Source organism: Conger conger, chromosome 14 (genome assembly GCF_963514075.1).
Source record: "Conger conger chromosome 14, fConCon1.1, whole genome shotgun sequence".
Lineage (NCBI taxonomy): Eukaryota > Metazoa > Chordata > Actinopteri > Anguilliformes > Congridae > Conger > Conger conger.
The window spans coordinates 45276307-45298806 of record NC_083773.1 but is presented as its reverse complement, the minus strand read 5'-3'; the positions used below and the strand labels follow the sequence as shown (position 1 = coordinate 45298806).

Sequence of the window (22500 nt, the reverse complement as noted above, 5' to 3'; positions counted from 1 at the left end):
TCCATTACAGAGTGCTGAGCCCTTCCTCAACAAACAAAATCATAAATATTATATTTAAAAAGTACTGTCCGGGTGTAGGGACGCATTAAATCATGAAAAGCCTGGCCGTTTTGCACTGAATAAAGCGGGTTCCTGACCATGGCTGCCTCACGCAGGTTGTTGTCAGTTGGCTTTTCTCATGCTCCTGCTGCGTTGCCCTCTTCGCGACAGGCAGTGATGTCACCAGCGTGGGGTAATTAACCCCCCTCAAGACCCCGGGGACAGCCGCGCGGAGTCATGTGGTTACCATGGCAACCTGCCCCCCCACCTCGGGGAGTGCACAGGTTCCCTGTGACGTGCGCCGAATGAATACCCTACACCCCCCCAGAGCCTGACTCAATACCCCACACCCCCCCCCCTGACTCAATACCCCACACCCCCCCCCCCGACTCAATACCCCACACCCCCCCCCCTGACTCAATACCCCACACCCCCCCCCGACTCAATACCCCACACCCCCCCCCCTGACTCAATACCCCACACCCCCCCCCCTGACTCAATACCCCACACCCCCCCCCCTGACTCAATACCCCACCCCCCCCCCTGACTCAATACCCCACACCCCCCCCGACTCAATACCCCACACCCCCCCCCTGACTCAATACCCCACACCCCCCCCCCTGACTCAATACCCCACACCCCCCCCCCTGACTCAATACCCCCCCCCCCCCCCCGACTCAACACCCCCCCCCCCCCTGACTCAATACCCCACACCCCCCCCCCTGACTCAATACCCCACACCCCCCCCCCTGACTCAACACCCCCCCACACCCCCCCGACTCAACACCAAAACCTCCACAACACAACAGAGACGCATCATCACTGTGGTGTCTGGGCCTGCTGTGACAGGATATGACAGTGAATGATATTATGTGCCTCATAGTTTAACATCATAGTGGGGTTTCTAATCAGCAGTCTCCATGAATAGTAGTCATAATTATTATTATTATAATTTAATTTTTATAGCACCTTTCATAATACAATAATTGCAGCCCAGAGTTATTCACAGAATAGAATGTTAAAGAAATTAATGTACTAGCACAAATTTATGAAATAATAAAATAAAACCGGATGGATTCAGTATATTACAGAATATGTGAAGGCAAAGAACTATGAAAAGGAGGATGCAGTCATCTGAAAGCAATCTTAAAGAAGTATGTTTTCACATGGCTCTTAGAATATGCTGTTCTGCTTGTGACTTTCTGATCTGGCTGGGTTTGTCTGTGGGCAACGGAATAAAAAGAAGCTTCTCCGCTTTTTAATAATTTGGGAATACAGACACTTCAGATCTTCAGAAGATGCAAGGACACGTTTGGTACGATAACTAATTAAAAGGTCAGATATGTAGCCTCGTGCTATGCTTTAAAAACCATAAACAGAATTTTAAAATCAATTCTGAATTGCGTAGGCAGTTAATGCAAAGACTCACATTCAGGGGTCATGTCTGCTCTCTTCCTGCTTTGTGTCAGGGGTTTTGCAGGAAGAGAGGCTGAATGTCCATCACCAGGAAACGCATACATTAATAGTTGTGTATCATCAAGTTAGCTATGGAAATTCACATTTATTTATTACTAATAATATTTCCCAGGGAAAAAGAGTAATGGACCAAATCTTGGTCCCCGTGGAGACCCATAATTAATATAAGGTTTCCCGATACAGATTTCCACAAAGTATTTCAAAGCACTTAAAATATGCCCCACTAATAAAATGCCGTGCCTGGAATTGATTTGGATTTCTCATTTTAAAAGGCCATTGGGCTTCTTTGTTGGCATTTATTTCTGCTGAATATTCAACCACAAATTTCACCTCTGTGCTGGGACCCCCTCTGCGCTGGGACCCCCTCTGCGCTGGGACCCCCTCTGCGCTGGGACCCCCTCTGCGCTGGGACCCCCTCTGCGCTGGGACCCCCTCTGCGCTGGGACCCTGTGCACAGGCTACTGGTGAATCACAGTAAATACAGCTGTGTAAATACAGTACCCAGCTGTGTAAATACAATGCGCAGCTGTGTACATTCAGTATGCAGCTGTGTACATTCAGTATGCAGCTGTGTACATTCAGTACCCAGCTGTGTAAATACAGTGCAGCTGTGTAAATACAGTACCCAGCTGTGTAAATACAATGCGCAGCTGTGTACATTCAGTATGCAGCTGTGTACATTCAGTACCCAGCTGTGTAAATACAGTGCAGCTGTGTAAATACAGTACCCAGCTGTGTAAATACAATGCGCAGCTGTGTACATTCAGTATGCAGCTGTGTACATTCAGTACCCAGTTGTGTAAATACAGTGCAGCTGTGTAAATACAATACGCAGCTGTGTAAATACAGTACCCAGTTGTGTAAATACAGTACGCAGCTGTGTACATTCAGTAAGCAGCTGTGTAAATACAGTATGCAGCTGTGTAAATACAGTATGCAGCTGTGTAAATACAGTACCCAGCTGTGTAAATACAGTATGCTGCTGTGTAAATACAGTACCCAGCTGTGTAAATACAGTATGCAGCTGTGTAAATACAGTACCCAGCTGTGTAAATACAATACGTCATGGTATGGGGATGTTTTTCATACTACAGTGTTGGGTTCGTATACCAGGGATCATGGATCAGTGTGAATACATCAAAAATACTTGAAGAGATTGTTACCATATGCCAAAGGGGAAATGCCCCTAAATGTATGTTTCAACAAGACAACGACCCCAAACACACGAGTAATCGAGGAACATCTTGGTTCCAGACAAAAAGGATGAGGTAATGGAGTGGCCAGCTCAATCCCCCAACCTCAACCCCATTGAAAACATTAACAATGCAGTTTCTGAAGCAAAACCCAAAACTTCACAGGAACTGTGGAATGTAGTTTGTTCTTCCTGCGCTGAAATACCTGTTTCTAGGTCCCAGAAGTTGGTAGACTCGATACAGATGCGCAGCAGTTATCAAAAACAATGGTTATGCAACTAAATATTAATTCTGTAATTGAAAGTATAGTTAAATCTATAGTTAAAATTTCTTCAGTTTCTACAGTTTCAAGACTGAAGAGAAAAATGGCATTTTTTAACAGATTAATATTCATTTTCTTTGCTTCCTGTAATAGAATAACGCAGACATGATAAAATTTGCTAATGCTTTGATTTGGAATTGAATGTGTAATGTTTTCACTACATTTGAAATATTGAACTAAAAGTTATTTTAAAATATTAGCACTTTTTTTAACGCACTGCTATTTATTTGAACTGTAAAAATGGCCATTTTCCTCACGTCCCTCTGCTGACAGTAAGCCTTTTCAGATGCTCCTGGCTTTACCTTCAGTTTCATTCTAAATTGTCCTCTGCTCCTCGATTTACACCCGTTCAATCAGTGATCAAGTTTTTTGATGATTATGTAAATTGAATGCAGATTGGACAGGTAAAGGCTCTCAGAATGCACTACTTTTAAGACCAATGATTGCTACACTACAAAAAATAAGAGATGTGCTTTCAAGACTTTACTGATTTTCCAGTCTTTTCCTGTGTTCTTGTCCCCCTCTCCCCACGCATGAGTGAGTAATCCTGTCACTGGATATGGGGAGAGCTCTTGTGTGAGTGGGCAGGGGGTGGTTGAGCACGCTCCTGTGTGAGTGGGCAGGGGGTGAGCGTGCTCCTGTGTGAGTGGGCAGGGGGTGGTTGAGCACGCTCCTGTGTGGGTGGGCAGGGGGTGGTTGAGCGTGCTCCTGTGTGGGTGGGCAGGGGGTGAGCGTGCTCCTGTGTGAGTGGGCAGGGGGTGAGCACGCTCCTGTGTGAGTGGGCAGGGGGTGAGCGCGCTCCTGTGTGAGTGGGCAGGGGGTGAGCGCGCTCCTGTGTGAGTGGGCAGGGGGTGAGCGTGCTCCTGTGTGAGTGGGCAGGGGGTGAGCGCGCTCCTGTGTGAGTGGGCAGAGGGTGGTTGAGCGTGCTCCTGTGTGGGTGGGCAGAGGGTGGTTGAGCGCGCTCCTGTGTGGGTGGGCAGAGGGTGGTTGAGCGCGCTCCTGTGTGAGTGGGCAGGGGGTGGTTGACCGCGCTCTTGTCTCTCCCCCCAGGCTGTCTCTGCTGGAGGAGTGGAGGGGCGTTCGTGACGAGGCACTCTCCTCCCTGAGCGGGATCACTGGCTGCGTGTTCGTCCACGCCAGCGGCTTCATCGGGGGAAAACCGCAGCCAGCAGGGGGCGCTGGAGATGGCCCGTCGAACCCTCCAATCCGCTGCCAAGGCCTGCGCGAGCCCAACGGCAGCTGACCAATGACAGCGTCCGCTTCCGCAACTCCGCACTCACCCCCGCTCTGCCATCTGTCCTCGCCGGCAGGAAGCACTCTTTTCTAATAAAGTTCCTCTAAAGACACCTTCATCCACCGTGCTGTGATCTGTGCACATTTCACCTCCGGGAGCAGTCTGTGTTTCTGTTGCTGCTATTTTTTAGTACAGAAAATAATAAAATCACAATATGTAAGTAAATGATTTTAGGTTGGTGCTCAGTGGAGGTGCTATCGTGCATGCACCAGTGTGCACTACCTATCTACAGGGAGCAGATGCATCTCCCCTCCTACACAGGGGGAGTACAGGAACAGAGGAACAAACACAGACTCAGGGAGAAGGTGAAAAAAGGCAGGCTTTAATGATAAAGGGGCAGATTCAAACATAGTCCAAAACAGGCAATGGTCCAGATGCAGGCAGACGGGTACATGGAGGGCAGGGAGAGCGTAGTTGGGAAGACGGGCAGAGTTCAAAACCAAGACAGACAGACAGGCAAAGGTACCAAAACAAAAACCAAAAACAGCCCAAAAAACCAGGCAGATGTCAGAAGCGGAACAGACAGGAGCAGGATATAACAGGTACAGGGAAGCTAGAACCAGGGTGGGGAACAGAATACAGAAAGACAAACTAGAAAAGAAGCTGAAAAGGACAGGTTTTAAATATGCTGCTAACAGGTACACAATTAGAAACAGGTGAACTGAATGACAGACAGGAAGGAAGTAAATAATAGGAGTGGGGAGGCGGAGAGACAAAATGAAACGAGTGGAACAAATGAATGAGGGAATGAAACTGAAAACACTACGGTGGTCACAGAGGGACATGAGAGGCGAAAACGCCAGGGACTTAGACAGAAATCACGAAACAGAGGAACACAGAACCTGACACCAGTCGCCAAAGCCCTATGTGTACAGCAGAGCACGTGCTGCTTCCTGATAGATCAGGACAACCACACCAATATCCCTGAGCAGAGACGGAGCTTGAGCTGTGGTCCTGGATCAGTCATTGGCCATACTAACCATGGGAGACCGTACAGCAGAGTGCCTGCTGCCACCTGACCGATCAGGACAACCATACCAATATGTAGCCAGCACAGAGAAGGACTGCAGCTGCGGTCCTTCATCAGATGCTGGTCATGCTAACCTTGTGAGATAGTAGACTATGGGCTCTATCCTCTTTCTTTCTCCTTCATCTTCTTTTCTTGCCTCTAGCTCCACCCATCTGGAGAGGCGAGGAAAAGATTAAAATAAAGGTAAGTAAAGATAAGGAAATGGAGAAAACTTGAAATGGCAAATGGAATGTCCTCACTCCTTCAAACGTCAGTTGGAAGCCACGTCACTTACAGACGTGGCAGATGGGGAGAGGTGGACCGTTTGTATGTCACTCTTAAAGAAATAATACTTCTGCAAAGGATGTTTCCTACAATACCGCGATCCCTCCAGTACAGAGCTGTGATCCTGGAGCCGTCATTCGCCATACTAACATTGTCATGGGAGACTGTGTACAGCAGAGTGTCTGCGGCTTCCTGCAGTCTGAATCCATATCTTCGTTAGCCACTGCCGGGGTCAGAAAAGGGCACGCTACTTTTAAATGGGGTCCAGCAACAACCAGAATTATTATTATTTTAAATATGCAAGCAAATTGAAATGTGCCGATAGACTGGACCACTCCAGTTTCAGCTGCTTGATTGAAGCCCTTGTTATTGCAACTAGTGTAGCAATCACAAGCAGTCAGTGAGCATCGGCGTGATTTTGAGCGTGGCTGAGAGAACTTAACCAACTGCCGTGCTAGCTGCCAGATTCTGAAGGGGCTCTCCACAGCAGAGGAAACAGTGAAACACAACTGGCATCGGTCATGAACACCAAATTCTCCACAAATTCTCTTTTGTATGTACCCCAAAACTGCAAGAGCCAAAATTGTTTGAAAGATTGACCAGTTCTTAACTGTGTCAAAATAATAAAATGCTGTTTCAGTAATTAGGCAGCAAAGCCCAGAAAAGCGAGTCAGAACTGTGGACCCTGCAAGCCTCTGCCCACCGCAAGGGGGGAAGACCCTGGCCAACAGCAGCTGACCAATCACAGCGTCCGCTTCCGCGATTCCGCACTCACCCCCGCTCTGCCATCTGGCCTTGCTGGCGTGAAACGCTCTTTTCTAATAAAGTTCCTCTAAAGACACCGTCCTCCACCGTGCTGTGATCTGCACATTTCACCTCCGGGAGCAGTCTGTGTTTCTGCTACTGTTGGGTACAGGAAATAATGCTTAAAAATAACTGTCACCAGAACAATGTTCTGTATAATCACTGACCCTGTGCTCAGTGCTCTGTGCTGAGCTGGATAATCACTGACCATGAGCTCAGTGCTCTGTACTGAAACTATAATCACTGACCCTGTGCTCAGTGCTCTGTACTGAAACTATAATCAGTAAACCTGTGCTCAGTGCTCTGTGCTGAAACTATAATCAGTAAACCTGTGCTCAGTGCTCTGTACTGAAACTATGATCAGTAAACCTGTGCTCAGTGCTCTGTACTGAAACTATAATCAGTAAACCTGTGATCAGTGCTCTGTACTGAAACTATAATCAGTAAACCTGTGATCAGTGCTCTGTACTGAACCTATAATCAGTAAACCTGTGCTCAGTGCTCTGTACTGAAACTATAATCAGTAAACCTGTGCTCAGTGCTCTGTGCTGAAACTGTATAAACTCCCCCCCTCCATCCTGATCCCCATCCTCTGAAATGCCTTTCATTATTCATCCTTTTTCCTCAGAATATTTCCAAATGCCTGTCCGTCAGTCTCTAATACTGTCACAGTAATCTGTCATGCTGTCCCTTGGCACTACAGTCCTCTCCTCCGTTCTCTCACTCTGCTGTCTGAGTCCCTCTCCCAGTCTCTCTCTCTCCTCCTTAATCAGAATGGATCTCCACACTCCTCCTGTTATATCTCTGTTTGAGATGGGGGGAATGGAGGGGTTTCTGAAAGAGCATCAGAGCCTAATGGAGGGGTTTCTGAAAGAGCATCAGAGCCTAATGAAGGGGTTTCTGAAAGAGCATCAGAGCCTAATGGGGGGGTTTCTGGAAGAGCATCAGAGCAAATGGAGGGGTTTCTGAAAGAGCATCAGAGCCTAATGAAGGGGTTTCTGAAAGAGCATCAGAGCCTAATGAAGGGGTTTCTGAAAGAGCATCAGAGCCTAATGGGGGGGTTTCTGAAAGAGCATCAGAGCCTAATGGAGGGGTTTCTGAAAGAGCATCAGAGCCTAATGAAGGGGTTTCTGAAAGAGCATCAGAGCCTAATGAAGGGGCAAGCAGGAGAGGACTCTCATTTCGTCACTCCCAAAGAATATCTTTACACCATCTATAATATTCTGATTTATGTTCTAAACTCTTTAAAAGCTAGCAATTTTCCAAAATTGCACCGATGGAAACTCTCCAGGTACTTCAAAAAATAATCATATTGAGTGTTTCCTGAGGTGTTCATCATAAATAGAGTGATGGGCGTTATTGTGCATACATAGGCCCTGCTTTCATAGCTAATGAACGTGGTTCCCATTGTAAGCAGAACTTTCACCGCAGTACGCACTGTGGGTGTGCATTTTATCATTCCTCTCTGCTCTCTGGGCTCTGATGCTTCACTAGTCTCAGGCCACAATCTCAACCACGTTCCTTTTCGATCAACATTTGTCCCAAATTCTGATTAAATGTTAATGTGTCCAATTTTTCTTCAAACTTAGTTTGGCAAATTATTTTTTGCGATTGCTGTACTCAAATTAGTTTTTGAACCATATTGAGCCAGTACACACCGTAATCTGGTTTAATCAGACGAACAAGGATGAGTATGTGTTTTGATTGGCAGAAACAGAGCTGTTGATGCAATGGAGGGAGAAAAACATCATGTAGAAAAAATGGAGGAAAAAAATGACATTTACCGTTTAGGACAATTTTGTTTTCTTCAGCCATAGTTACATATAAAGAGGGATATTAACCATTTGAAGAGTCAGCTTTAACTTTTAACTGAATTAGTAGTGAACAGTAGTGATTGTTAATTCAGCATTAAAGTGTTCAGTTAAGAAACATTATAATCACTTATGTGATCTCACACCTTAAAGCAGGGATCAGTAACTCGAGAGCCGAGAACTGCCCTCCCTTCACCTGGGAGTCAGGTGTGTTCACCCTCCCTTTACCTGGGAGTCAGGCGTGTTCACCCTCCCTTTACCTGGGAGTCAGGTGTGTTCACCCTCCCTTTACCTGGGAGTCAGGTGTGTTCACCCTCCCTTTACCTGGGAGTCAGGCGTGTTCACCCTCCCTTTACCTGGGAGTCAGGCGTGTTCACCCTCCCTTTACCTGGGAGTCAGGTGTGTTCACCCTCCCTTTACCTGGGAGTCAGGTGTGTTCACCCTCCCTTTACCTGGGAGTCAGGTGTGTTCACCCTCCCTTTACCTGGGAGTCAGGTGTGAGGACAGTCTGGCCAGTCAGTAGCACTAATTACTCAGGATCACACACACTCACACACACACACACACACACACACACTCACACACACACACACACACACACACACACACACTCACACACTCACACACATATACACACTCACACACTCACACACACACACACATACACACTCACACACTCACACACACACTTACACACTCACACACACACCCACATACCCTCACACTCATACACACACAGACACATACACACACAAACACACATATACACACACATATAGACACATACAGACATATATACACACACACACCCACATACACCCACACTCATACACACATACACACACAAACACACACACACACACACACACACACACACACGAGTGCTCCATTTCCAATTAGCTGATTACACACTTGCTGAAAGTGGGCAGATGGCTACTTAAACAAAAGCTTATAAATAGAGAATGCGGGTCTGCTTTGCCTCTGCGTCTCAGTCATGGAGGAACACGGAGGGTCAAAGGGCACGGGGGGCGGGGGGGGGGGGGGGGGCGGCGTTGTGCTGCGCCAGGTGTATGAGATTGATGGGCAGCTGTCGTAGAACATGAACAGCAACGTGGGATCATTTATTTAACGTCTTTTTAGCATCTCAAACCATCTATCTACTCCTGCCAATCCTAATGCTGGTGCTCTGTCTCCCTGTCTGTCTGTCTGTCTGTCTGTGACAGCCGAGGCTGTGTCCATCTATTTCTTCAAGCACTTCCCAATAATACACGGCCAGTTTCACTTTCAAAATGGATAAATATCAATTGTGTGACATAGCAGTAATGATACATGCAGTCCCCTCCGTAATGTTTGGGATATATACACTCACTGGGCACTTTATTACTTTGGACACCTACTTATTCATGCAATTATCTAATCAGCCAATCATGTGGCAGCAGTGCAGTGCATACAATCATGTAGATACGGGTCAGGAGTTTCAGTTAATGTTCTCATCAACCATCAAACTGGGGAAAACATGTGATCTAAGTGACTTTGACTGTGGATTGATTGATGGTGGCAGACAGGGTGGTTTGTCTATCTCAGAAACTGCTGATCTCCTGGGATTTTCACGCATACTAGTCTCTAAAGTTTGCAGAGAATGGTGCGAAAAACAAAAAAACATCCAGTGAGCAGCAGTTCTGCGGGCAGAAACGCCTTGTTAATGAGAGACGTCAGAGGGGAAGGGCCAAAGCTGACTGGAAGTTGACAGTAACACAAATAACCACACGTTACAACAGTGGTATGCAGAGGAGCATCTCTGAACACACAACGCGGCAAACCTCTAAACAGCTACGGCAGCAGACGACCAATAAGTCAAAAAAATAAGTGTAATTAATACCTAATAAAGTGCTCACTGAGTGTATATGAGCTCCATTTGCCTTGGGTTACAGACATCATTTCTTGATTTATCTATTAAAGGGTATGTTAATGCATGCTGGTGTCAGCATGTAGAAATGACAGCACTATTTATACATGGGGAAGTGTTGTGTGTGCAATACGATGGGCAGTCACTGATCTGACTTGAAACCGAGGCAGTCCTGAGAATGCAAATATATGAGTGCAAACGAAGGACATCAAAAAGACAGTAATTAAGGGTTTCACAACGTGAGACTTTAGACGCAGAGAGTCAGCAATCCCAGGATGCACTGCTTCATTGTATCTTTCCACAAAAGCCTAAGTCTTTTTACACACAACAGACAAAAGTGTACAACTTTGAAGCAGGACCCAATTAACTCCTCTGCATTTTTGTAGAGACAATCCTATGGGTTTATTAATGCGTTTTAAACGGAGAGACTTCAAACAAAGTTACTGTGAGGGGGTGAATGTGCCCCCCCCTCCCTTACTGTATGTCTGCACTGAGATATAGCACAAATACTTTTCAATTTGTGCATTAGGCCTACTGCTCAAGAAAAGAAAAGAAAAGCAAAAGATGAAGGAAAAGGTATGTGCATCACTTCCAGGGAGTGGAATTTATCATTAAATCATCTGTCCTTTAAATTATGTCTGAATAATTATGTATATCTTTAAGCTTTGGGATAGGTCTGCCTAATGTAAGACATGGTCAGGTTTTTTGCATTGCACATTTCATAAAATAATTCATAAAAAATGCTTTACAACAGATATCAGAATAAAATAACAGAAAAACTGGCCTGAAAGCAGAATAAAATGATAGAAGAAAAACAAAAAGTAATAATTTGAATATAATTAAAAGCCATGCAAACATACACATAATACAATGAAGTGAGCACTTCATTAGGTATTTATGAGACTTTTTAATTTTTTTATTGGTCTTCTGCTGCTGTAGCCTATCCACTTAGAGGTTTGACGTTTTGTGTGTTCAGAGGTGCTATTCTGCATACCACTGTTATAGTGTGTGGATATTTGTGTTAATCAGCATGAGAATGATAATGAGCAGTACGTCGGGGAGCGGGTGAGAATGATAATGAGCAGTATGTTGGGGAGGGGAGCGGGTGAGAATGATAATGAGCAGTATGTTGGGGAGGGGAGCGGGTGAGAATGATAATGAGCAGTACGTCGGGGAGGGGAGCGGGTGAGAATGATAATGAGCAGTACGTCGGGGAGCGGGTGAGAATGATAATGAGCAGTATGTTGGGGAGGGGAGCGGGTGAGAATGATAATGAGCAGTATGTTGGGGAGGGGAGCGGGTGAGAATGATAACGAGCAGTATGTTGGGGAGGGGAGCGGGTGAGAATGATAATGAGCGGGTGAGAATGATAACGAGCAGTATGTTGGGGAGGGGAGCGGGTGAGAATGATAATGAGCAGTACGTCGGGGAGGGGAGCGGGTGAGAATGATAATGAGCAGTACGTCGGGGAGGGGAGCGGGTGAGAATGATAATGAGCGAGTGAGAATGATAACGAGCAGTACGTCGGGGAGGGGAGCGGGTGAGAATGATAATGAGCGGGTGAGAATGATAATGAGCGGGTGAGAATGACAATGAGCAGTATGTTGGGGAGCGGGTGAGAATGATAATGAGCGGGTGAGAATGATAACGAGCGGGTGAGAATGATAACGAGCAGTACGTCGGGGAGGGGAGCGGGTGAGAATGATAACGAGCGGGTGAGAATGATAACGAGCGGGTGAGAATGATAACGAGCAGTACGTCGGGGAGGGGAGCGGGTGAGAATGATAACGAGCGGGTGAGAATGATAACGAGCAGTATGTCGGGGAGCGGGTGAGAATGATAATGAGCGGGTGAGAATGATAATGAGTGGGTGAGAATGATAATGAGCGGGTGAGAATGATAACGAGCGGGTGAGAATGATAACGAGCAGTATGTCGGGGAGCGGGTGAGAATGATAATGAGCGGGTGAGAATGATAATGAGTGGGTGAGAATGATAATGAGCGGGTGAGAATGATAACGAGCGGGTGAGAATGATAATGAGCGGGTGAGAATGATAATGAGCGGGTGAGAATGATAACGAGCGGGTGAGAATGATAATGAGCGGGTGAGAATGATAATGAGCGGGTGAGAATGATAACGAGCAGTACGTCGGGGAGGGGAGCGGGTGAGAATGATAATGAGCGGGTGAGAATGATAACGAGCAGTACGTCGGGGAGGGGAGCGGGTGAGAATGATAACGAGCGGGTGAGAATGATAACGAGCAGTACGTCGGGGAGGGGAGCGGGTGAGAATGATAATGAGCGGGTGAGAATGATAATGAGCGGGTAAGAATGATAATGAGCGGGTGAGAATGATAATGAGCGGGTGAGAATGATAACGAGCAGTACGTCGGGGAGGGGAGAGGGTGAGAATGATAATGAGCGGGTGAGAATGATAATGAGCGGGTGAGAATGATAATGAGCGGGTGAGAATGATAACGAGCAGTACGTCGGGGAGCGGGTGAGAATGATAATGAGTGGGTGAGAATGATAATGAGCGGGTGAGAATGATAACGAGCAGTACGTCGGGGAGGGGAGCGGGTGAGAATGATAACGAGCAGTACGTCGGGGAGGGGAGCGGGTGAGAATGATAATGAGCGGGTGAGAATGATAACGAGCGGGTGAGAATGATAACGAGCAGTACGTCGGGGAGCGGGTGAGAATGATAACGAGCGGGTGAGAATGATAATGAGCGGGTGAGAATGATAATGAGCGGGTGAGAATGATAACGAGCAGTACGTCAGGGAGGGGAGCGGGTGAGAATGATTGCTCTGGGTCCAGCAGTGCTCTCCCGTGTCAGATTGCAGGTGCATCGAACCGCTGCCCTCGCCCGTTCCACATGAGAGAGACTCGATTAACACGCTGAAGTGGAAATTTAAATCTCTTATTTACGGGTGTAATTGGAATCTTCTTCTTCTCCAGAGGTGGCTTCACAGTCTGTATATACTCCTGCCTCTGCACTCTGATGCAATAGCATGTAAATTTGTAAAACCATTTTTAGAAGTGTCTTCGAACACATTTTGTTTATGTTTCATTTTACTGGATAATCGTGTGAGAAGGTCATTTAAAAGGTCTTATTGGCTGCTTGTTAGGGCCAGTATTTCAAATCCCTTTGTGCCCTAGAATGAAGCCCCCCGATTTTAAATGAATGGCAAATGGTACTCTTCTGACATAATACAAGTGTCTTGCAGTGAAACTACATTAAAAAAAATATTATATATATATTTCATTTATTTATTTTTATTGACTATCCCTTGATGTGTCTGTTTCGGAATAGTGGAATATGCTAACTTTCAAGAATGTATAATTTATATACTGTAGATTAAGTCCAGAGACATGTGTCCCTTATAAGGGCCAAACATTTTTTTCAGGGCCTTAGCATGATATTTAAAATGCCATTATTGAGGCTTACAGGGATGGATTGAAGTGACCGGGGCATTTGGCAAATTAACTTCTCTTCCTGTTCTTTTACTACCAGAACAGACATGTTTTGAAATGATAAAAGTCACAGGAACTATTGGGTCATTCTCTTGTCACAGAAAAGGTCAAGTATTCAATTTCTGGAAGATGAAGGTTTATTGGTCTCGGCGCAGTTGTTACTCAGATTTTATGATGTCCACAGTGCCAGCTCGAGAGGAAACCCTGCCCGGCTCAAGCTAGGTTTTGAAACAGCTGGTAGCTGGTTGACCAGCTAAACCTGCTCTATACTCAACATGGTTTGACCAGCTCAAGCTATGTTTTGAAACAGCTGGTATTTCAAGCTGGTCAGGGAAGACAGCAGTCCCTGTGTGCATGCATGGATGTTGGACAGCCCCAGTCTACACACCTTAAACCTGCGCATGACACAGCAGAGGAGCCTTACATGTTCTTAATATTCTTTGAATTGTTAACAATTTGACTGATAATACACACACATATATAGTTGTGTCCCCCCCCCCCCCCCCTCGTTTCAGGGTACCATAATGTTTGGGACAAATGGCTTCACGGATGTGTCCAATGGTGTCTGTAGATAATAAGGTATAAGAGCCTTCAATATCTAGTCTTCACTCCAGGCTATTGATTGAATGTTATTGCTGTTTCTCAACACGAGGATCAGAACTCTACCAATTAAAGGATGAAGAGAGCACTGCTGAGCTCATCATCACAAAGGTACAGGGAGGGCAAGGAAGACCTGCAGTTGATGACTGAAGGATTCTCGCGATAATGATGAAACCCCCACAAACACCTGTCCCACAGATGAGAAACCTGGGATCGAGCGGCATTTGACCCATTCACGCCACACAATGGTCCCGGGAGTGTCAGTATTGTATACAATCATGTTCCTGCATCTTTCCACGTGGAAGTGGGGATGAAATTATATCTCTGACTATATTTTTATTATTATTTCTGAGCCTCGTAATGGCTTCCTTGACTGTCATAGGCACACTTGGGTCTCATGTTGACAAACACCAATAACAGACTCCAAATGCAATCAAAAGCCTAGAATCAAGACTAGATACTGAAGACATTCTAATATTTTCACTGAGGAAATAACTGAATGCATCTCCACATTGAAATAAACCAATGAATATGACGTTAAAATGCAATGATGATATTTCCATCTGTGCAGGTGTTGCAGCCCTTTTTTATACATTTGTTCCATCAAACTCCAATCTGCCCTGCTGAAAAAACAGCTCACGCTAGGTTTTGAAACAGCTGGTAGGTGGTTGACCAATTCAGACCAGCTCCATGCTCAACATGGTTTGACCAACTCAAGCTAGGTTTTGAAACTGAAAACTGGTCATAGCTGGATTTTTTCGCAGGGTGGCCATTTTATTGAGGCTTACCTGTGTTTGTATCTGAAGTCTCTGAGGATGCTAGTGTCCATGGTCGTCTTTGAGCCGTCTCTGTCTGCCCACATCCTGGACAGTGTTCTTAACCTCCTGAAACCCTGCATTCTCAAAGGAGGACATTGCATTTGGGCTTTCCTTAGCTCTATACGAAGATACAAAGGGTTCTGCTGAATTTAGTCTTTTTGTTTTGTTTTACCATGAACAGAGCACAGTAAGCTACTACAAAATAGCCATTTTTGGCACAGGCCTACACAAGGACACACAGTTTGCCAAGAAACAGCTGAGCAGCCAATTGCCCAATTACATTTAGTCCCAAAAATTGGGGGACGGTGTATAAAAATGGCTTCAGGTCTAATTCCTGCAGGGAAGTCTGATATGGATGTCAATACCCTCAAATTAAACCGGCCAGTCTACACTTTATCTCTGGCTGTATCGAATAATGTTCATTCACAAGTGTGCGCTAAATATAGCCTACAACCTGTTTTACAGCAGCCTACCACATTCGCTGAAACGACGGCGGTCTCTTTAAATGTGTGTGTGTGTGTGTGTGTGTGTGTGTGTGTGAAAGAGAGAGAGAGAGAGAGAGAGAGAGAGAGAGAGAGAGAGAGAGAGAGGTGCTTGCAGGCGGGTGGAGGGGGGTTGGGGGCATTTAGGATAGGCTACCAAAAGAAGGGAAGGAAGAGAAAGATTTTCAGCGCTGAACATTTATAATTTCAATGACCCGCCATGCAGTATCTGCATTTAAACGATTAAGCTATGCTTGAACCAATATGTTCATTTTGAAGAATGATTATTTCTCACTAACTCAAATAACAATAGGTCTTTTTTTCGGAACGAAACCCCTTTTCATGAAGATGGAACCTTCATGCGCGTGTCGTTCAGGAAACAGGTGCTCCACGCTCCCATTTCAGATTCTAGCGGCTGGCGAAGTTTAAGGTGCGATCTTCGGGGGAGAGCACCTGGAATAGCGGAACGAAGCGAAGTCGCAGCCCACTTCATATTTCAGACTGATTCAAACGACAGTCGGTTTAGCAGACCAGCGCTGATATACCGAAGGTAAATTTGTCGCTGTCTGTGTATATAATTTATTGTAACGTTAGTGCTGATGATTATGGCAATTCGTAATAATAAACCGCAAAAATGGTATTATTATTATGGCAGGTTCAATACGGTCATGTTTTTATGGTGTTCACATTGCATGTACATGTATATATTTATACCTGTATTTATAACCTGCTGCTTAGATACGGTGATTCTAATTATTATTGTTGCAGACAAGCCGTAGCCTAGACTTGTAGCTATTTATGAATTCCCAATAATATTGCCTGTGAGAAAGAATATGAGCAGATGTAGAGTTTATTTAATCTGAACAATATTCGCCGATGAGCTGCAGAAATCGGGAAGGAAAGTTTTACTGAACCAACTAATTGTCTGGACTCGATTCAGTTTGACCTACTTACTCCAGTGTACAGTAATTTGTGCTTAACGTCGCTCAATAAAGAAAATAGAGGACCTGAACACGAATATAGTCACAGGACTGAAAAATAGAAGAAAACAATACATTGTGGCATGCGTATCGCTCATACTGGCCCTGCTAGCTACAACAGCCCCTGGTGTACGGACGTGATTCTCTCTCTCTCTCTCTCTCTCTCTCTCTCTCTCTCTCTCTCTCTCTCTCTCTCTCTCTCTCTCTCTCTCTCTCTCTCTCTCTCTCACACACACACACACACACACACACACAGTGTGTGTATATGTGCGTGTTTTATCTTTAAAGCATTTGTAGGCTACTTGCGGCTAAAGCCAGTTCAGAGTGAAAAGGTGAGCATTTGCAGGGAGCTGCTCTCTCTCGTGATCACCTGTAGGGCAGAAATAGGTCAGTGTGCTGCGGGAGCCGTGATGATTACCCCCCCCCCCCCCCTTTTTTTTTTAAATTATTTTTTTTATTTACGCCTGGCTACACACATACACGATAGTCTATTGCTGTCTGACAGCGCGCCTTGCAAACGATCACTACCGCTGTCTCATCCACCTCGAACAACATCAGCAGTCAGAGCAAAGCAGAATTGAAATGTATCATTGTATACCGCACACTTCACACGTATGGGAACACATACAGCCAAAGCTAGAACAACTCTATATTAGAAAGCCCAGTCAACGTGTATTATTTATTAACAATTAGCATATATTTATCTATAAGGAAAGCACAGAAAGTTAAAGTGAACGACTTGGGTAAAATATGGAGATATACATGCAGGTATCCAGAAGCACTGACCGTGGCCTATAATCTCAGATATTTATTGTCATGTTGTGTCTTGTAGACGTTTAAATGATCGATGTTCTGTCCTGTAGTTTTGTAATAGCGGTATTGACCCGCTCATCTTTTGAACTATTTGCTGTGTGCTTTGTCGCCTGTTAAATACGAGGTGGATGGAAATATATAAATAAAGAGGACAGATCGATTAACAGATAAAATAAGATATAGCTTCTGTCAAGGAGTGTGAATGATAGAACGCGTGGATTATGGAGGCCAGAGATGCAAGTGGTCGATTTTAAAAGCTGCTGTCCTGCAGTAAACACATAGGCTGTTTCACCAGCTTTTTTTAAAATCAAGGTAAACATTTCATTTTATCATTTGTTGCACATGATTTTACTCGCATAAGATTGCAATTTAAGCTAAGCAAAGGGCTATGTTAAACACAGGTAAACGCAGTAAATGGTCATTCAACTCTGAAACAGTTGATACGAGTCCAGGAAATATCAACTGTTCAATCCATGTGATAATTTGTGAAAACACTTGAGTCGCTATTGTAGAGCTTGCCGTACAAACCCCGTTTTCACAGATTGAAATATCGTTTTAAGTTCAGTTAGGAGCTAGTCCTTGCAGGTGAAGCCGCATCTCCCTCAGCCAAAGACACTGTCTTCTCAACATGTCTAATCCGGAGGGGACAGGAGGTCGATATTTATAAAAGAGATCCCGAGCCTTTCTTAATAAAGTAAACACCTAAGTGCTTTCCATTTAAAGGAGGAATGACATTACCACCGTCGCTGTAGATACCCAGGGGTGTTATTTTACATCCGTTTCATCATTTGGTTATTTTACATCCGTTTCATCATTTGAACACACTTGACTGTCCATTTTAAGATGAGTAATCGGAAGATTGAGGAAGGTCGCGCATCGACTCTAATGCAATTAGAGTGCTGAGCCCAAAATATGTCATGCTCCCGCTGGCACAGGTAGCACAAGTAGAACATCAGAATACTTCCGCTTATTTTATTTTGGCTCACATGAAAAGTAACGAACGCCGACGCGTTTAAGTGCCTTTAATCCTGATGCTGTTTCGTTCTTTCTTCCTCCAGCCCTTCGCAGTCTTCCGCATTCAAGCGTCGCGTCTGCACCGAGCTCGCAAGCAAACTCCCGCAGTCCGGCGACGGTCTTCTCCTGGCCTCCCCCTCGCCCCCCGCTGGATCCTGGGCGTGCGGGCGGCTATGGTAAGGCCATGCAGGCCGGCCGGGGGAGAGGTTGCTGTGAGTGGGACTGGAGGCGGGGCCTGCTGCTGGCGCTCTGGCTGTGTGCTTGGGCCGTGCCTGGGGGGGCGCAGTGCCCGGAGAGGTGCCACTGCAGCTGGGAGAGCGGGGAGGTGCAGTGCACGGACGCTGGGCTCCGGGAGGTACCGCGGGGCCTTCCCACAGACACGGTGTCCCTGCACCTGGAGCGCAACCTCATCCGGAGCCTGCCGGAGGGAGCCTTCCGGGACCTCCCGCACCTGCGCGACCTGCACCTGTCCCACAACCGCATCGAGTCGCTGTCCTCGGGCGCCCTGCGGCACCTGAGCGCCGGGCTGCGGCTGCTGGACCTGTCCCACAACCGGCTGCGCAGGGTCAGCCGGGACGACTTCGGGCCGACCCGCGCCAAGACCCGGCTGTTCCGCAACCCGTGGCACTGCGACTGCGCGCTGCAGGAGCTGGCCGAGACGCTGAACCTGGAGGCGGAGACGGTGGGCCAGATCGTGTGCGAGAGCTCTGCGCGCGGAGCCGGGGAGGGCGGCCGCTGGGAGGAGGTGGGCGGGGCCGGGGGCGGGGCCGGGGAGCACGCCGGCCAATCGCTGGTCAAGCTGCTGGACTCGGGCGTGAACTTCTGCAGCCAGCAGCGCAAGACCACCGACGTGGCCATGCTGGTGACCATGTTCGTCTGGTTCTTCATGGTCATCGTCTACGTGGTCTACTACGTGCGGCAGAACCAGGCCGAGGCCCGCAGGCACCTGGAGTACCTCAAAAGCCTGCCCAGCCCCCGCAAGACCCCGACAGAGACCGACACCCTCAGCACTGCCTTCTGACCCACTCACGTGCCCCGGACTGACACTCTGTGTGCGCTACACTCTTTCTGGAACATTCTGGACAGATTGTGGTTAGATTCTCATTTTAGTTTGTGAGATGGATTGTCATGTCTGGAAGATTCAACAAAGCGATCTTGGAAGTTCTGCCAAGGTCGGAGAAAAGAAAGATTCTTTTTGAATAGCATTTGAAGAAACACCCAGGAAACTTTCCCCTGACCTTCTGGGAATGTATTTGGGAATTAAAAATGATTTGCCTGGATGTTTGATTGACTGAACTACTGATCAAAATCTTACCATGTATGTAGCAAGTAACAGATTGTTCTGATCACGTGCGCACTGATTGGAGTTACTATGACGATGTAGCATTCTGAGGACGCAACTCCTCCCCCAGAGTCCTCTCTGTATCTAAAATGTACACAAACTCACACACACACACACACACACACACACAGATGCACACACAGGCACACACACACACCCTGGACAGGACCAGAGAGGAAATGGGCATTATTTTTTAACCTTAGCAGAACCAATCAATACCAATGTACCAGTTTGTTAATGTCACCAGGAGCTGTGTGGTCCAGCCCCCAATCATCTTTAAACAGAATGAGCAGTAACAGGTCACCCCACCGAAGTGCTGAGTGGGCACCTTGAAGTATATTGCTGTCTTGGGGACAGAGATATTAATACCAGATTTATAACTGGCTTAATAATTAAATCCCTGTCTTTTCAAAATGATATTAATGATCTTTTTTTTTTGGACGCCTGTCCATAGATCTCAATTAATGTTCTTGTGTTCCATTTTATGGAACCGTTTTAACATTTGGCAGTTAACAACTGTGGGATTTTATTGCTGTATAAATGTTTATGTTCCTTGCCGCCTTTGTAACGTCAGTAAGCTTAAACACCTAGAGTGGCACTTTCCTACAGAAAGATGGTGGTGTTAAAGTGAATGTAGACTACATTCTGAATAGTGTATTCCTGTCTCCCATGATGTTCCAAGTCTAAACCTTTGTCTGTGTATCCAGGCTGACATATTGTACGCACAGTATGCACCTCTGCCATGTTGAATGAAAACATTTGCACTTTCTTTAGTCCCTACTTAAAACAAGTGATTGTATCCAGGCAGATCTACATGTAGAACAAATTGCTCCAAAAGACTGTTGCTGGTCCAGCACTAATGTCAAATGCGTCATAAACATTACACGTCTTGTCGAAGTAAAAAAAAAATGGGCACAAATAATATGAATGTTAAATTATGTTAGCTGTGTGTCCGGTTAACCAGTAGAGTCTGTACATGTGTTAGGAGAGGGTAACTGTGAATGTAGCGTTAAATGTTTCTCAGCATTACGTCTGTCTCGTTGTTGTGGTGAAGAGTTCATTTCACAGCATTAGCGCGTAGCCTGCCCTGCCCACCTGGGATTGTGAATGTGTGTTTTGTACATGCCTGGGCCTGCTAAAAACTGAAGTAGTGAATGTAGCATTGTAACACAGCAGCAATAACACAAGCCGTGAGCAGAACATCGCCTTTCTGCCCTGGCCGTCGTTCCCCGGGCGACGCCGCTACCCTGGTCAACCTGCCCAGTCCTTCAGCCGGAAAACCAGGCTGTTAGCGCCCAATGCTACATTAAGCTATCTCATTTCTTTGCGAGCATTTGGCTGGCTGACTGAACATTTGCCAGACCTGCGGGGGGTGTCTGTGCAATTCTCCTTGAAGATAGTCTCTCTGCCCAACAAATTGTTCAATCTGAAAATGGCGTATTCTACTCAAGCATTTTACCTGGTTCCCTTAAAAGTCACAAAGAAGACTTGTCTGCATCCCAGCCAAGATGGAGTTTTTTTTTTTGGAGATCCAAAAAATTGATTCTATTTGGCTTAAGAAAAAAAAGAATCAGGAACTGGAGAGACCCCTTTTGTGTATTTTTTTTTTTTATAAAAATTTTTTATTTGTGTTTTTGTCCTTGAGATTCTTTACTGCTTTCCTCCCCATCCAGTTATTCCAAATTTATCCCAAAGGCCAGTCACTCAAAATGGAGATTACATCATAGTTTTGAAAAGTAGCACAGAAATAATGAAATAAAATTAAAATAAATTCATGAAGAAAAAAAAATTGAACAAAAAACGTGTCTCCGGTTTGTTTATAGAAATGCTTCTACCTTTTATTTCTAAGGAGAAAGATTTGGAGCGAAGATAAAGCAGAAATACAAGACGATAGAATGAGATCACAAGATTACTGTTGATCATGTTGGGCTGAGGAACCCATTCCTACTCTACCATGCTTAAGACTTTAAAATACTGAAAACACATCTATTTTACATATACAAACAGGACTTCACTTTTCACTCTTTTTTTCTTCTCTAGACTGTTACTTCTTACAAAACCCACAATCCCCCAGCACTCGAGCCTGTGTGAGCCAGAGTGCTCAGAGCCATCTCTGAGATCAGTTTACCCTGTCTGTATCCTAACCTTTTCCATTATGAGCTGAGATGGCCCGCTGATCCTGGACCAGCAGACCTGCACTAATAAGCAGGACTCAGAAGCTGATGGTGTTTTTGGAGGGGAGGGAAGTTCCCATCAAAAGTAGAAATAAAAACAGGGCAAAGAAAGAAAAAATATGAAAAAACAGCTGTTTCCCTGAGCGTTCTGCTCATTTCCGTCCCTAGAAATGACACCGAAAAAAATAAATCAAAAAGCGACTTCATAGTTACTTGTTTTTTCTTTTATTTCCAATTTACATTAATTAAAACCGTAACAAAAAAACAAAAATCATGATCATGATCATAATAATAATAATATTATTATTAATAATAATATTAATAATAATAATAAAAATATACACACCCTCACACATGCCTCCCTGCCCTGGTGTTGGGGTAACGGGAAGGTCACATGACTCAGCACTGTCACATGACTCAGCTCTGTCACATGACTCAGCTCAGGGGGCCTGACGCCGGGCCAGATTTCGGGAACCCCCTTCATCTCCCAAATCTGTCCACCCGAGTGTGTCAGGGCGGGGGGGGGGGTTGCTGTGTGTCAGGGAGGGTGGGGGGGGGCAGGGTGCTGTATGTGAGGGGGGGGATCAGGGGCGGATCTGACAGAAACTAAATTCTAGAAGTCATTGCACCTTCTGAAAAAGGACCAATCAGAGTGGAGGCC

General features: G+C 45.8%; 3 protein-coding genes across 4 annotated transcripts in view; 2 read left to right on the top strand and 1 right to left on the bottom strand.

The window, feature by feature from the left end:
- myg1 (myg1 exonuclease) overlaps positions 1-4376 on the top strand; it is a 40988-nt gene extending 36612 nt beyond the window's left edge. The window contains exon 8 of the mRNA XM_061220407.1: positions 4081-4376. Coding sequence (XP_061076391.1) covers positions 4081-4273 — 193 coding nt within the window. The 3' untranslated portion in view covers positions 4274-4376. The remainder of the gene's footprint in view (positions 1-4080) is intronic.
- A 13321-nt stretch (positions 4377-17697) lies between these two features.
- On the top strand, positions 17698-19784 carry LOC133109499 (leucine-rich repeat-containing protein 3-like). The gene is made up of 2 exons (XM_061218822.1): positions 17698-17710; positions 18368-19784. Exons 1-2 carry the CDS (start codon positions 17698-17700, stop codon positions 19342-19344), a joined length of 990 nt encoding a protein of 329 aa, XP_061074806.1. The 3' UTR covers positions 19345-19784.
- A 2264-nt stretch (positions 19785-22048) lies between these two features.
- Positions 22049-22500, bottom strand: part of col2a1b (collagen, type II, alpha 1b) — a 76320-nt gene continuing 75868 nt past the window's right edge. For both annotated transcript variants that reach the window (XM_061219056.1, XM_061219057.1), the window contains one exon: positions 22049-22500. This exon is cut by the window's right edge and continues 1169 nt beyond it. The gene's annotated coding sequence lies outside the window, so the exon portion shown is untranslated.